The sequence below is a fragment of the Sparus aurata genome, chromosome 17 (assembly GCF_900880675.1).
Source record: "Sparus aurata chromosome 17, fSpaAur1.1, whole genome shotgun sequence".
Classification (NCBI taxonomy): domain Eukaryota; kingdom Metazoa; phylum Chordata; class Actinopteri; order Spariformes; family Sparidae; genus Sparus; species Sparus aurata.
This window is the reverse complement of record NC_044203.1, coordinates 24,527,074-24,541,529: the sequence shown is the minus strand read 5'-3', so window position 1 is coordinate 24,541,529 and position 14,456 is coordinate 24,527,074. Positions and strand designations below refer to the sequence as shown.

The window sequence follows — 14,456 nt, the reverse complement described above, 5'->3', positions numbered from 1 at the left end:
TCAGGAGAACAATGCAAATTTCTTCCCATGAAAACTTATCCAAAGCTACAAAATTTTCTTTTGTCATAAAAGCTGCTAAACACTATAAAATCAAGTTTTTTTTTCCAGCACAAATCAAATTAAAACCCAAACAAATGTAATTGTAAAAACATTCATTAATACAAGGCCATTTTGAGTTGGGGGTTAGTGTTGAGTGTGATTTACAATGCTTGTATAACCACTGGCAGCCATTTTCAAGAAACAACCTCCATTATTATTATTATTATTATTATTATTATTATTATTATTATTATTATTATTATTGTTATTGTTATTGTTGTTATCATCATCATTATCACCGGTCATTTGCAGAAAGTTGTATGCATTTTGTATCATTACATTAGAGTGCCACATACGTTGGTTCTGTGCTTAAATCTCCCGTGAAGTCTGGCTGCTGCCGCTAAATGTGGGTGATAGATGTGAGACAGAGAAATGAAGAAAAAAACAAAAACATCACATCAGAGCCAATGACAGACTCTGAACCTGTGACTGGTGAGTGCAATTCTGTGTCGACAGCATGTAAAGTCTCTCAAGTTCTACAAGTCCAACATTTCTTTAAGAAAAAAAAAAAAAAAGATTGAGGAAAAACAAAAAGGAAAAAACAGGAAATCGCCCCTGATTGGCTCACAATTACCCCATGTGGCACGATGGTCATTTCCTGTAAACATTTCTCCGAATGTTTATAAAAACACCCTCCCATTTAAAACACAAAAATATATAGAAATTTATTTTTACATGGACACATATATATATAGATATATCTATATAGAGATATATATAGATATTACTAAAGGCCTTAAAATATTTTCCTTTCTGCTCCTTGAAAGTCACAGTTCCCTTCAGTGGATATACAGCCTTAGACGGACCTGTAAGGAAAAAAAGAGATATTTAAACACTAAAAACATTTTTTCACATCATTTGTCCTTGCAACAACTTTATTGACTGCTTACCATGCCAAATCTGAGTACCAACTTTTAATCCTGCTTTATCTGGCTCCGTTCTTTCCTAGGCACCAGCGCCTTACGGAGGTATGGCATGATTAAAAAGGCTACGAGAAAGAATGCATGTCCACAGAAATAGATGGACGAATACACCTGAAAAACAAAAGGTGACAAAGAGTTGAATTTAAATCCTCACTGAAACATTGTAGCTACAAATGACATCTTCTTGAATACTGTTCAAGTATCTCTATGAAGGTTCTCATTACTTATTACTTTGAAGCATAGTGTTGAAGACAGCTAATACATTTTTATCCTTTTCTAAAATGCTACTGGTTATACACTGCATTCATCACAGGAGAAAAAAAACAATCACAGTCAACGACTCCTACGCCTGTCAGTCAAGTTCAGAGTGTTTGCTGCATTTAATTTGAACTTGATGACTAATGATGGCAATGGCAGATGAAGATGACGATTCCTCAAAACTAGAGCGCCCATGCCCATATCTGAAATGTTTGAGATTTTGAAATGACAACAGATTCATATTTGTCTAAATGTCTGCTCCGTTTACTGCACAAAAACTTCATCACAGCCGACAAGGATTCACTGTCCCCCCTCCGAAAGCATGTTGAGGTGTGTAATCATTTGTTTAATTCCAGATAAACATTTCAAAGAGATATCTGTGTTTGTTGTAGTTAAAGTATGTAAGATATGGGTAGTTACATTTTGGGTTGGTTTTTTTATGGATGTGCCAAACAAGTTGGCTGAATCCAGACTGTCTCCATCCCACCTGTCCACCATCAGTTGCCATCAGAGAGTTCCCTGCCTATGTCAATCACCTGACACAGCTTCTCTCATCACATCTGTCCCTCATTTCCTTGTCAGGTCACACAGGTTCCTCAGCAAGCCTCGGTGTGTAAATACCAGCCACTTTCCCACTATGGTCATCTAAAGTAGCTCACAACACACATTGTTCCACCCATTCCTGTTCCAGTTCCTGAGAAGCTGCCTGTTACATTTTGTCCATGTTGAAGACTCCCTTCTTGTTGCAGTTTCTTGTTAGCCAACTTGTAAACCGTGATCCAAAAGACAAAAGCTTTGCTTGAAAAAAAAAAAAGCAGCCTCCTCATTGTTTCCACTGAACACAACAGAGTGTTGCAACAAAACAAAAACAAGGCCCTGTTATCCAATCAAATGCCTGCAACTGCACAATCCTGGTAGATTGCTTTGTAACATGAACACCATACTTATGATGTTGACTGCACCTGGTGAAATACATGCTTGTAATTAAGTAGTGATTGTAGTGATTTCACTGTCGGTATTTGAGTTGATGTTATACACATGACACCGTGGCATGTCTGGAAGGAGGATGCCTTCCTGGTTTCTCTTACCGAGGTGTCCATCGCATGTGTTTTTTGGTCATTTTTCTTTTCTGATTAAAGACAGAGGGTGTTGCCGTAAGCTCTATGGATTGTAAAGCCCTGAGGCAACTCTGCGATTTGGGGTTATATAAATAAAATTTACTTGACATGATCTGTCATGAGGACATATAAAATCATTGTTGAGTTGTAAAATCCTCTCTCATAGTATCATAAACAGCTCTGCAGTTTTTTTGCTGTCTGATGAGCCTTTTTACTCAGGCATCTATTACTCGAACTCGCTGAAGCACCACTTACACTCAGATCACAAATGGTGGCATCATCCTGTTTCACAAATGATTGTCGCTCACAAACCACACGAACGTTAATGATTCCTAAAACGCCCCTATGTGCAAAGCAAGTAAGCTGTTTGTTTTAGACTAGAAGAACAAATTAAAATGATCTCATATTACAAATCAAAGCTTGCATTTTGTACATTTGACCAAGTAGGCCCTCGGATTGTATTTCAACACACACCAACCTCAGGATATTAATACTGTCGGTGGGTGGGTCCTCCTCCCTGATGTGTCAACCTGGACTCTGATACCAAAAGCTTATGAGAGTGAGAGCAACCTTATTTATACCATATTTACCTTGAGCCATTTGTCATAGGTGAAGAGGCAGAATGCCACCAGGGGGTAGCCCATGAAGAGCCAGTGGAAAAACTGCTGGACTACATAGATGAGAGGGTAGAGCGGGCTGTTGGCCAGCTTTGACAGCAAGGGACTGTCCCTCACTAGTGCCAGGGCCTGTCACACACAAACACACAAAGATATCCCATAGTGGTTTCAGTAATACAATAAAGGAATGGTTATATAATAAACTGATGCCAGATTGTGACTGCAGTCAATATTTAATTACAGGTACACTCAGCAGTGAGGTGCATTTGATCAATAGTGATATGATATTTAATAACAAGAGACTGTCTTCTCAAAAAGTGAACAATGGGTTTATATGATGCAGACAGAAGAAAATAAAATTAATGCAATAACAAGTTTACCACCTACTGAAATAAAGACCCAGATGGTTTGAGCTTCCTAAACATAATTATCTTTAGACAACTCATTCCCAGAATCTGCTCTGTATCTTTAGCTTACCTGTCTCTCTACCGTGATGATGAAGAACTCCATGGAGAAACACAGGATGTATCCGGAGTGAAGGCCATGCCAGATCGTTAGAAAGAAGAGTGTGGCCACATGGGAGAGGGTCTTGTTGCCCAGGAACTTCAATCGCTTGAAGACATTTCTTTAAAAATAAAAAAAGAGCGAGAAGAGAGAAAAACAAGCCCAGAGTTATGCTCATCTCTTTCTGACTCAGAATCTAGATAATGGCAGTCAGAAATGCTCAATGCATCAGCTATCACTGCCAACAAGGCAAGCCCTCACTTACCTGGGAGTTGTTGTTGCATAGCAACTGAGGTTATATTAAAACATTTCAACAACTTTGCATCCTCTACAAGAGTACTCATCAAGTCAGGGCTGGCCCTAACTCTCTGTTATGATATCTTATACAAGAGCATACACACAATATCTTTTCAATCCCTGACTGTGTTTTTGTTTTGTCTAACAGCTAACTGGTGACAAGCTGCGGCACTAACTCCAGAAAGCTGGGTCAGTCAAATCAGTGCATGAAGTACTACTGTTTAAAAGCTCTGAGCCGCTGACAAACCTCTCTTAATGCAGCAGCTGGCCAGGTGCTGAGGTGCAAAAATGTGCAGAATTTGAACCTCTCGGCTCCCTTCTTTCATGCTTCACACAACTACTACTGCCAATTTTCGAGTGTACAACTGAGGACAGCATGGTGAATGCCTTTGAGTAGAGACTGTTGATTATACAATTCATTGTAAAACTGACTTTCACCTGACCAAGTGGCCACTGGGAACGACTCTAAATGGTATTTCAGACAAAACTAGTGCGTTTAGGCATACTGAAACCTTCCAGGGTAACTCCAGTAAAGTGTTAGAGCTGGTCCAGTAGTTCTCCTCAGCCGGTAGCCATGTTTTAGTCACAGACAGGCTCAGATTGTTATTCTAAATGTCTGACAACATTATACGAAGAAGAATCCCTACAGAGATAAACCTTTTTGTTAAAGACTTACATCATTTCAATTTAATTAGAGGGACTTGGTCAAATGCCCTGTTGAACGCCACCACTTCAAAGACAGAAACAGTATTTTTACCTTAGAGAACGTTGTCACCAAAGTCACACAATAACACAAACAGACTAACTTATTGAAGCATCAGTGGACATATTTTGACGGATCATTTTGCAGCTGCTCTACCAATACCTAAAAATAAGGTCCAGGTTTGAAAATACCAGAATTATCCCACCTCTTATGGAACGTCTCCACATATCCAACATCATCTTTATCTTACTAATTTGTCAGATCTCTCTGGCTGGCTTCTGTCTTATGAATTTAAATGTCTCATGAAAAGCTTGCATTTTCATATTCTTTCCAACCAGGCTTCCAGAGAAGGGAGGCTTAGAAAAATATAAAATCTAACTTAACCCATTTAATGCTAAACTGCTTAAATGTGTGCTGAGAGAATAACAACCCCAATGTGCCACATATGTGACTATAAATAGTTTTCTTTGTAGGTCGTACAATTGGAGCATTTTAAGTGTCAAGTCTGTATTTTTTCTAGTAAGAGCATGAAAGATTTACAAAATAAAATATAAGTTCTTCTTAGTTACTTGAGAGAAATTTAGCTCCACAAAGGAAAGGCATCACTCCCCTCCTCCACTCCCCATATCTCAGGCAGTTTTGGATAATAGAAAGTAAAAGTGAGCTTAGGTAGCTAATGCATTCAACTGAAATGGACCATGTAATAAACTATATGTTCAATAAATTGCTTTGCTCACTGTAGTCATCATAAAAATGAAGTCACATGTTCTTACTGGAAAACTTTAATTGTCTGAAAAGTTAAAACTTTTAAACCCTTCTGTGGCTGTCTGCTCCCTCCCCTGTGGTGATTCCTGTAGTGTGAAAACGAACTGAAGCAAGGCCTTGCCGTGTGCGATTCCAGGCGACACCTCCCTTGTGAGGGCGCATATGCATATTGGATTGAACTGTCATAGCCCTCCAACTTCGCTGTTATCATCTGAGTAAATATTTAACCATTACAGCCCCTCTTTGAATACAAGCCAGAGAGCATCACAGATTTCCAGCTCAACACTGACCTGGCAGCCCATGCGTTTGTGTTGATGTTGAAGGAAGAAATGGTTCCTCCAAAAAGTGGCGTGGTTTCAAACAGCCACACCTTCATGTTGGCACAGGCGTCCCACTGGGCCTTTCCATCCACGACACCGTTGTAGCCTAATCCAGTTAATATACATACACCCTCCTGTAACACACCGAACACAAATCTGTCTCATCCTTTGTTAAAGTCACACCATGAAGAACAAGATCCTGAATAACTGGCACCGTAACCATTAAGTGTGCATGTGTGTGTGATGAGTGTATGCAAAGGTATGTAAAGGGCGGTGTTTCATTGTTAATACTCTACAGCTTCCTTTGTATGAGGTAGTTTACTGTTTGTCACTCCACTTTTTCAAAACACATTTCATGCACATATTTGCAGATCGAGAGGCTACTTACCGCTATAACCCAACAGCTGACATATTTATACAAAATGACTTTAGCCCAAAGCAGAATAAACACACAGCGATACCAGAAGGGCTGAGCCTGTGGAGAGGACACAGATTTACATTTTAGACAAATAAAGTAAGCATACATCGATTATTTTTGAGCATATTGTCATTCTCACCTCATACTCATCTGTTAAGTAGTAGCTGTCTGGATAATAGGGGCTAAATATTGCATATATCACTAGGCAGAGAAAACCTAGAGCAAACCTCTTCATAGCCGGTATAACACTGGAGGAGAAAGGAACAAGATGAGGATGAGAGAGGGGAAGGTAATAATGTTAAGGGCAGAGACACTGGACAGAAATATAATAACGATAGTCTTTCAACTCATTTTTAGTTTCATCACTTTACCTATTAGGAGGCTCTCCAGGGCAGTCAGTGAGCTCCCCTGCCACCAGCTTCTGGTAGCTGCGCAGTGTAAACTGGGGCCCCACCAGGAAGCCTCCATAGAAGTAGGAAAAGCCGTACACCTCGAGCAGCGAGGGCACAGACGGCAGGGCTGCTTTCTTCTGTTCTGAACTCAGCTGGGACTGGAGTGGACGGAAATGAGAAGCAAAGAAGACGTCGAAAAACAAGAGAGAAGAAGAGCAATATGAAAGATGGAGGGAGGGAGTGGAGTCATTTCAAAAGCAAGTTGATGAACTCTAGCTACAAAGGACTCTTTTAGAATTTTACCATAATCTTAACATGACTGCACTAAATACTAGAACTTAGCTGCAGGCTGTAAACTATGTGCTGAAGAGTGACCCTTAAGATACAGTGATAATGTTTACCAGATAAGGGCAGATGTATAAAACAGACAGAAAAGCACAGTACAAACACTCATTAGAATAAAAATGAAATAAAGCACCCGATGGGAAAATTAACAGCTGTCACACATACACTCGTTATACTAGAATACAACTGAGCTTACTTTAGATGAGCTGAGTGAAAGAATGGGAAAAAGGAAAAGCTGTTCAACAGACAGACTTATTATTCTAACAAAATGAGCTATGTTAGTGTTGGAGTTCTTTGCTCTTTGAAATAAAGCATTGTTTAGAGAAGGACTTTTAATATTTTACAGTGTCGTTTCAGTCAAAGTAGCAAAAATCTGCTCCCACACACTGTCAATTTATGCTAATAGCCATGTTTCCATGCCAACATAGCAATTCATTTATTCTCCTACACACCTTTTGATATTTTTTTTTACCAAAAATTTAGATTTTCCTGGTTCCAACTTCTGACTTCCTTTGTTTTCTCGAATAGTACATGTAATATCTTTGAGCTGTGAAATAGCGGTGAAGCAAAACAAATAAGCTGAAATATGTCACTTATGCAGTAAGTGACGTATTTCACAAGTAACTAAATACCGACCGTGCTTGCTGTGCATTGGTACATTTTGATCTATTTATCAGTGGTGAAAACTTTTGAAAATTCTTTCTATCATTACTTTTCCACATCTCTTTCACACATGACAGAATGGAAAAACAAGCAACAAATGGCGATAAGCGAGACTAACAGAGATAAACAAATAAACAATGAGTGAAAATCAAACAAGCAACAATCCAAGACTGACGACATCAACATATTGACAGATGATCATGCAGGCAAAAGCAAAGAGAGATCAACCAACTCACTGGTTCCTGCCCGCCGTCATAGTAATCAAATGACAAACCTGTAATCAGAAAATGCAACTGGTGTCAGAAACTATGTTAGGGTGACTAACGCTGTCATGATCACTTCAATGAACACTTTAAAAGCATGCTAAAGGTCATGTGAGCAGTATATCAGTGTGTTAATCGTTCACTACAGTACAAAGGGAAATTTCATCCACGGCAAATCAAACAAAATGAGGAAACATCGGAGGAGAACTAGAGGAGCTGCAGTCAACTCACCAACAAGTTTGAGAGTGAGGACACAATGAGGCATAGTCCATTTGATGTCATACTCCTCGGTCGCTGTGTAGTAATAACCTGCCAGCAGGTATATCTACGTGAAGACGGAACGGAGAGGACAAAACAATACATTATCAGATGTTTCGAAACAGCTCTACACGACAGAAAACCTTAGGAGAAAAGAATCAAAACAAGGAAATTGCGAAAACAAACCACAGGAAGCGTGCCGTTATCAAGGGAATCTCAAGTGGGCATATTTCTTGTTTCATTTCTGTTCTTCTTAAAGTGTAAGCAATAAATACATGCAAAAATAACGGCTCCAGCATTTCTCACAGAAAGCATGTGACCACATCATTACAGTTCTGGCCTTCGTTAAATGTGGCCTCTTTCAATATATGAGACAAACAGTGTGCAGGCTTTGACAAGGCAAACATAGAAAATCCCAGAATGCAGATGCAGAAATCAGATATTAGACTGTGCAGACAAACTGGCGGGCGGTAGCTGCACCACTGCAGTAAAAGTCTGACGAAAGGGAACTAAGGCTATAAAGTAAGGCTGAATGCAATGAGAGAGGAAACACCAGCACTCCTCACCATTTGAAAGGTAAAGCTGCAGAGGACAGTTGTTACCGTCCTTCCCATGAGCCTCAGCATCAGGAATTGGACAAGGATGCATACTGCGGAGTGATAGAGCTGAGAGCCTGGGAGAGAGACGGACAGAAGGGGGGGGATGGGGATGATGGTGAGTGCAGTCAAGTGTGACCTGTAGGAGTGGACATGACAACTGCAATTTTCCTGCATGGTTCAGTATTTATCAGCGGAGATGGAGAAAGGACAACAAGGCAAATCCACGATACGCATGCGACCTGAAAATGAGCTTTCAAAGAGGAACAAAATAAGTATTCCACCAGGAGAAAGATAAAGCAACAGACCTGCTGTAAAATCCGAGTGCAGCCATAACAGAACAAAGGAAAGAGAGAGAGATCAATGTTAGCAGTTTGTGTTTACTCCAGCACGCCATGGGGAAGCTCCATCCATTCATCCCATCCATTGTTTTCACTTTGGCAAATAGAAGTGTACTCTAATGAAGCGATTAGTCATCATAGTCGTTTGCATGAAAACTATTTTGACAATAAATGTCATTTTTAAGTGGTTTCAGTTTTTCAAATGCGAATTTTTGCTGTCCTCTATGATAGTATATTGAATTGAATGCAGGGGTGCAACTAATGATTTAGCTAGACAATGACAAGCAGAATAATCAAAAACGGTGAAATATGCCTGTTATTATTAATGAAAGCTGATGGAGATCTATTCAAAATGTGCGTGTTTTATTCAGCCAACAGTCGAAAACCCACAGATATCCATTCTACTATAATATGAGGCAAGACAAGCAGGAGGAGGAAAAAGAAAGAAGCTGGAACAAGCAAACGTTTGGCTTTTTTTTCCTTGGAAAATGATTCATTAATCTTTGCAACGCTAATTTGAATATTTTTGTCTTTTAGACTGTTGGTTGGACAAAAGAGGAAATCTGGAAAGATCATGCACATCATATCACACTGCTTTCAAAACAGGAAGAGTCTGAGCCACATGCAAAACATATATTCTTATGTCAATGGTCAAACCTGCTGGCATAGTTTGTCAAAGAGCAGCACATTCACTTCCCGAAAATTATTTAACAATGATGATGATGATGATTCATCCAAGTGAAACAGACTTCTCTCAGCCATTTATGATCCAAAATAAATGATTCAAAGGGCTTCCTGTTGAAGTCAAGCATTTCTTTTAGAGAGTCATTAAATATGTAACTTGCAAATATATCACATATCCTTCACTTATCAACCCAAAGCAATCCACAAACAATGATTCAAAACAAAAGTCTATGCATTAACAAAAATAAGTTTGGATAACTGGTGGTGATTTAAGTAAAATTTAAAAAAGATTTACGCAGCTGTAGCAAAGTATTCATGCTGCAATTTATCAGAAGGATGTATTTGATATCCTCCCGAGGCCCAAACTGTGCAGAGAATTGTTCATTTTCCTGAGCAAAGATATTGTTTGAGTTGATCTGACAGCTTTCAATCATGTTTTGCAAGCAGCAGGGGAAAGAGTTTTGGCAGTGAAGACCAGCAGACAAAGAGAAGACGAAACCTTACATTTTCGAATCTGAAGACAAACTTCAGCTCAGAAATGACATAGCTTATTTAAATGTAAAAAAAACCTTTGTTTTGTTTTTTGTTTTTTTATATTCTTTAAATGTATCATACAGATAGTCTGTTTAAAGGGCATTCTATTTTGGTGAAGTTAAGGGACTCGGGACTTTATAGCCAAGACTTGAGACTTACTTGTCACTTGCACAACAATGACTTTATTCCATCTCTGGAAGGCAAAGATCCTAAGCTCTAGAGTGTGTAGCTGGTATATGACCTTTAAATTAAAGGCCGTCTGTGGCGTTTCTGACTGCTTGTAGTCCTATTGCGCGATATGTTTTAATGAGTGGTTCCCCATTCTGTTTGCCTTGTGCACACACAAGAAATGCAGCAATGCACCACAAAGCAGGATTTAAAGTGTTGAAGAAAACTCGACTTTATAGATGCTTTATGAGGAAGGAACTGATACACACAATGCATTTTTATAAGTAACTGTGAATTTGAACAGAACTTTTGCTAGTTTGCAAGACAATTCAACAGGGTAGCTTAAAGAAGGCTGGTGTCCGAAAAGTCAAGGAATGAATACTAAGGGATAATCATCTCTTTGTTTTTCACAGCTGAGTAATAACACACGCCCTTAATCTCCTGCTTCATCTCACCAAAGTTGAATGCTGCTAGTGCCAGTCCAGAGAAGGCGTGGAACAAGTGTATAACTGTGGCAGGCTGGTAAAACAAGAACCGCCGGTACACCAGGGCAAAGGGATACCCTGCAGAGTAGAAAAAGAAAGAGACAGATAGAGAACAAAAATGTTAATGGAGCCACAGCATGTGTCTTCAAATCAGGTATGTGAGCCATTGTTGACACCTCCTGATACTAACAACACTGACCTTGTGGTAGGAAACCTATTGTCACACACACACACACACATTAGCACAACTGGTACAGGCGTGCTGCTGTAAATCTGGCATCTCAAGGAGAAAGATAACTATTCTAAGAAGGACTGTGGAAAGGGCAAACGTTCACCACTGATCACAGTTAAAGCTCTTTTCACAGGGGGTCAGCCAGTGCAGTCTGACTCACATAATGTAATTACTTATTTGAGTACCTTCTTCAAACTCCATCTTCTTCTACTGGGGTTAGCTTAACAGGATAAGGCTTGCCATTTTCTACATTTTTCTTACGAACGACAAATCTCATGAAATCCCAAAACACACAATGAACTGATCCGACGAGTAGCGTTACTGAGCCAGAGCCTAATATAGCTCCTTATTCCTCTTTGCCATAAACCTCGTTTGCTTTCTAAATACTGAACCATATCAATGGGTCACACCACTGCACTGGATGACGTGTCCTTTCACTTCGATGAAAGAGGGCACTGTAGTTCATGTTGCGTCAAACCACGTGCACCATCCTGCTGACATAAATATTCCCTAGTGCATATTAATATTAGTGTATAAATATTCAGCTGTAAATAAGCCACTGACTCCTGCTTGAATGATGTTTGTGTGCAGTGATCGGCTATTTTGGGAGACGCTTTTTAAAAAAAATTAAACTACATACTGTATTTATGACCCGTTTTTGGGCGAATGCCAATGGCAGGGCAGAGAAGTCTAAAATTAATGAGAGACAGATTTGAAAGATAAACTCACACATAAGTCTGGTGAAATTTTGTTGGTGTAGTTTCGTATGCAAAACATTTCCGGAGCTTCACAGATAACAGTTGTTGCAGCACTCTCTCAAATAAATATCTAAAAACATAAAATGGCTCTATACAGCTCATCCTACACAATCAATAAGCCCTGAGATCCCAAATTGATTTGAAAATACTTTTTTATGCAAGTTTTAAAGCTGCAATCTTCACTGTAGCTGCTAAACAAAAAGTATTTAAAAGTGCACCCTGTCTGAAGTGGAAACAAACTGAACCTCACATCAAAGGTGTAGGTAACATCTTTTCAAGTCAAGCTGAGACTTGGATTACACCAGATAAACTGTATATAGCCATTTCATGTTTTTTTGGTTGTATATATCTATGTCTTAAAACAAATCCCCATCAACTTCAGTTGTTTTGGCAAACGCTGCAAGTAGATAATAACTGATTTTTTTCTTTTTGGGGGAACTAATACTTTAACCCAATGTTGCTTGTGATGGGATTTGTGGACAGAGAAATACAGAATTAAACCGGTCTTATCCTGTAAAAACTTTTTCAATCCAATTAGCCAAGTACAGAGTTGCTTCAGGCTTAATCATCCGAGTGACTTGGATGCAGTTTAGCAAGATTCTTTTAAAAGAAAAAAATTCTTTTCCGATTATCGGTTTCTGTGATCTTTCTCTCACATTGTAGATTAGATGAACTAATCTAAAAATGTGCCAACCGTCTCCCAGTAAATTTATCAAATAAATGTTATTGAGTGGAAGTAAAGAACAATGTCACAGATAATGGAAAAACTCAAGTTAAGTACCTGAAAATTGTACTTAGGAACAATAATTTACTAAATTGTACTTTGTTCATTTCATAACTGGTTGGTCAAAGTTTCGACACAATAAGTTTCTTTTTTACCGCTTATGAATTTCTAATAATCGGTATAAGTGTAAAATAATCGGTTGACCCCTATTCTGAACACAGTACAGCAGCTATGGATCTAGTATCAAATATCAAGGTCCACACAGAGCATTGCAATGTAGTGGCTCTGGCAACGCAGTTGCAAACCAGAACCTATTTATAGAAGAGGAAACACTGAAAACCACCTGATATTTTGGCCCCAACTGGCAGTTACTATTCGAGTATAAAATTGTGTAAGACACATTGGGCAACACTGGGATAAGTTGCACGCAACAGGGCTGACTGAGAGAATTCAGGAATTGGCTAACCAAAGTCTGATTAGAATGGCTACGCTCAGTGTGTTGAACTGTGAGTGTGAGAAGACGTGTCCATGTGTCAGAACAAAGTTCGGAGAGGACAGCATGGAGGACGCCCTCCCCCACCACACACATCCACACCCCTGACTCCCTCCCAGTAGTCTTCACATAATACTACATGTCACAGCCCACGATAAAACAACAGAGATCCAAGCTCAACCTTGGTACCCTTTTATGAACACTCACTGCAAATCGTGGCCTTTTTCCCCAACATGTTTAACCCTGTCAGAGTGTGTCTCCCCCTCTGCTCAACTGAGTGGAAAATGGAGGGGTTGGGGGACATGTTTTGGCAGCCTGTCCTCATTCACCCTGTCAGTGGAGTCTCCCTCCCCCAACAACATTGGAGCTATTATTTTCACCAACACCAGTCTCATACAATTATGCTAACCTTAATCCTACAGCCCACAAACTATTTCATCAAAATGCAGGAGGGCGTGCTGTGCTAGTCTGCATTTAGTTACTACCAAGCTCACTTGACCCAATAGTCTTTTTTCTTTACACAAACACCAACATGTTGGAAATTCATCAAAAATAAGGGGATAATGGCAGTTGTGGCTAACACGACACCATACCTAGCCACATCCCGTAATCATGGCAGTTAACAAACCACAAGTTAGCCGTTGGTGGTGATGTTTTGCAGGAAACACAATCTTAGCCGTCTAAAAGGTGAGTGGCGCTATAGTCACAAGCTCCCTGGAAATCAATATGCTCGTTCAGGCAAGCCCGCCATTGATTTATGAGGATAATCACTGAGCTAGCTACACAGTAGTGGACCAGAACAACTGGTTTGCAGCCTGTAGCTATGTCACAGTGAGTACCTGACTGAGCGTTATGTTAGCAGTGAGTGTAACACTTACACACAGCTATGACAGCGGCTCGGTGCTCTAACGTGTCACCGGGGACACATGTCACCTCAGCTAGCTAGAAGAACAACCCGTAAATGATTCGTGAGGCGAAACTCACCGATTAAGATAGATAAAATGAGTCGAACCGCTGGTTCCGGGGAACCTAAGGACTCCGACAGACCCTCCAGTAAGGGAGCCGCCATCTTTCTTGTGGGCGGAAACGTCTCCTCGCGACGGTTCAGTGAACTCTACTGATTCACGGCAGACACACATACACACACAGACAGACACACACACATCCAGGCTACACTCCTCTTTTTAAAGGCCCTCCGCGGTTCAACCTCCTCCCGAAGTTACACCGTGTGATTCTCCTCCCACCTCACCTCCCCTCCCGCCCGTCTCCGGCCCACTGCGCCTCACTTTTATCGGTATTTGTGGCTAAAGATTAGACCTGTGGGCTGACAGGTAGGCTATCTGTAGCAGCACAGCCGTCATGATACAGCTAGCTAAACACTTAACTAGTGCCAGATAATGTGTGAAGATTAACCCTGTATTCAGCATAACTGTGATATAGTTAGTGGTGTGAGTGTGCCTCCATGTGGCTTGTTTCGAGAACAACATTATTTAAAGGC

At 40.0% G+C, this 14,456-nt stretch overlaps 1 protein-coding gene across 2 annotated transcripts; it reads right to left on the bottom strand.

The window, feature by feature from the left end:
• lpcat3 (lysophosphatidylcholine acyltransferase 3) lies at window positions 1-14,196 on the bottom strand. Of its 2 annotated transcripts, none has more exons than XM_030393430.1 (13): window positions 13,943-14,196; window positions 10,722-10,829; window positions 8,510-8,619; window positions 7,917-8,010; window positions 7,659-7,696; window positions 6,394-6,572; window positions 6,162-6,270; window positions 5,993-6,079; window positions 5,575-5,738; window positions 3,493-3,640; window positions 2,989-3,144; window positions 990-1,133; window positions 1-905 (listed from the first exon to the last, which is right to left on the bottom strand). In XM_030393430.1, the coding sequence occupies exons 1-12, from the start codon at window positions 14,025-14,027 to the stop codon at window positions 1,014-1,016; spliced, it is 1,398 nt and encodes a 465-aa protein (XP_030249290.1). In that variant the 5' UTR covers window positions 14,028-14,196; the 3' UTR covers window positions 1-905; window positions 990-1,013. The 2 variants fall into 2 exon arrangements, with proteins under 2 accessions (XP_030249290.1, XP_030249291.1); XM_030393431.1 differs by having other exon boundaries at window positions 8,510-8,616; window positions 13,943-14,195.
• Between the last annotated feature and the right edge of the window lie 260 nt (window positions 14,197-14,456).

Excerpts from the sequence above, each read along its gene's own strand:
- lpcat3 (XM_030393430.1), bottom strand. The coding sequence starts at position 14,027 with ATGGCGGCTCCCTTACTGGAGGGTCTGTCGGAGTCCTTAGGTTCCCCG. Across the intron at positions 3,641-5,574 it reads ACAAACGCATGGGCTGCCAG|AAATGTCTTCAAGCGATTGA; the intron begins GTCAGTGTTGAG and ends TTATTTTTAAAG. Across the intron at positions 3,145-3,492 it reads TCATCACGGTAGAGAGACAG|GCCCTGGCACTAGTGAGGGA; the intron begins GTAAGCTAAAGA and ends TGTGTGTGACAG.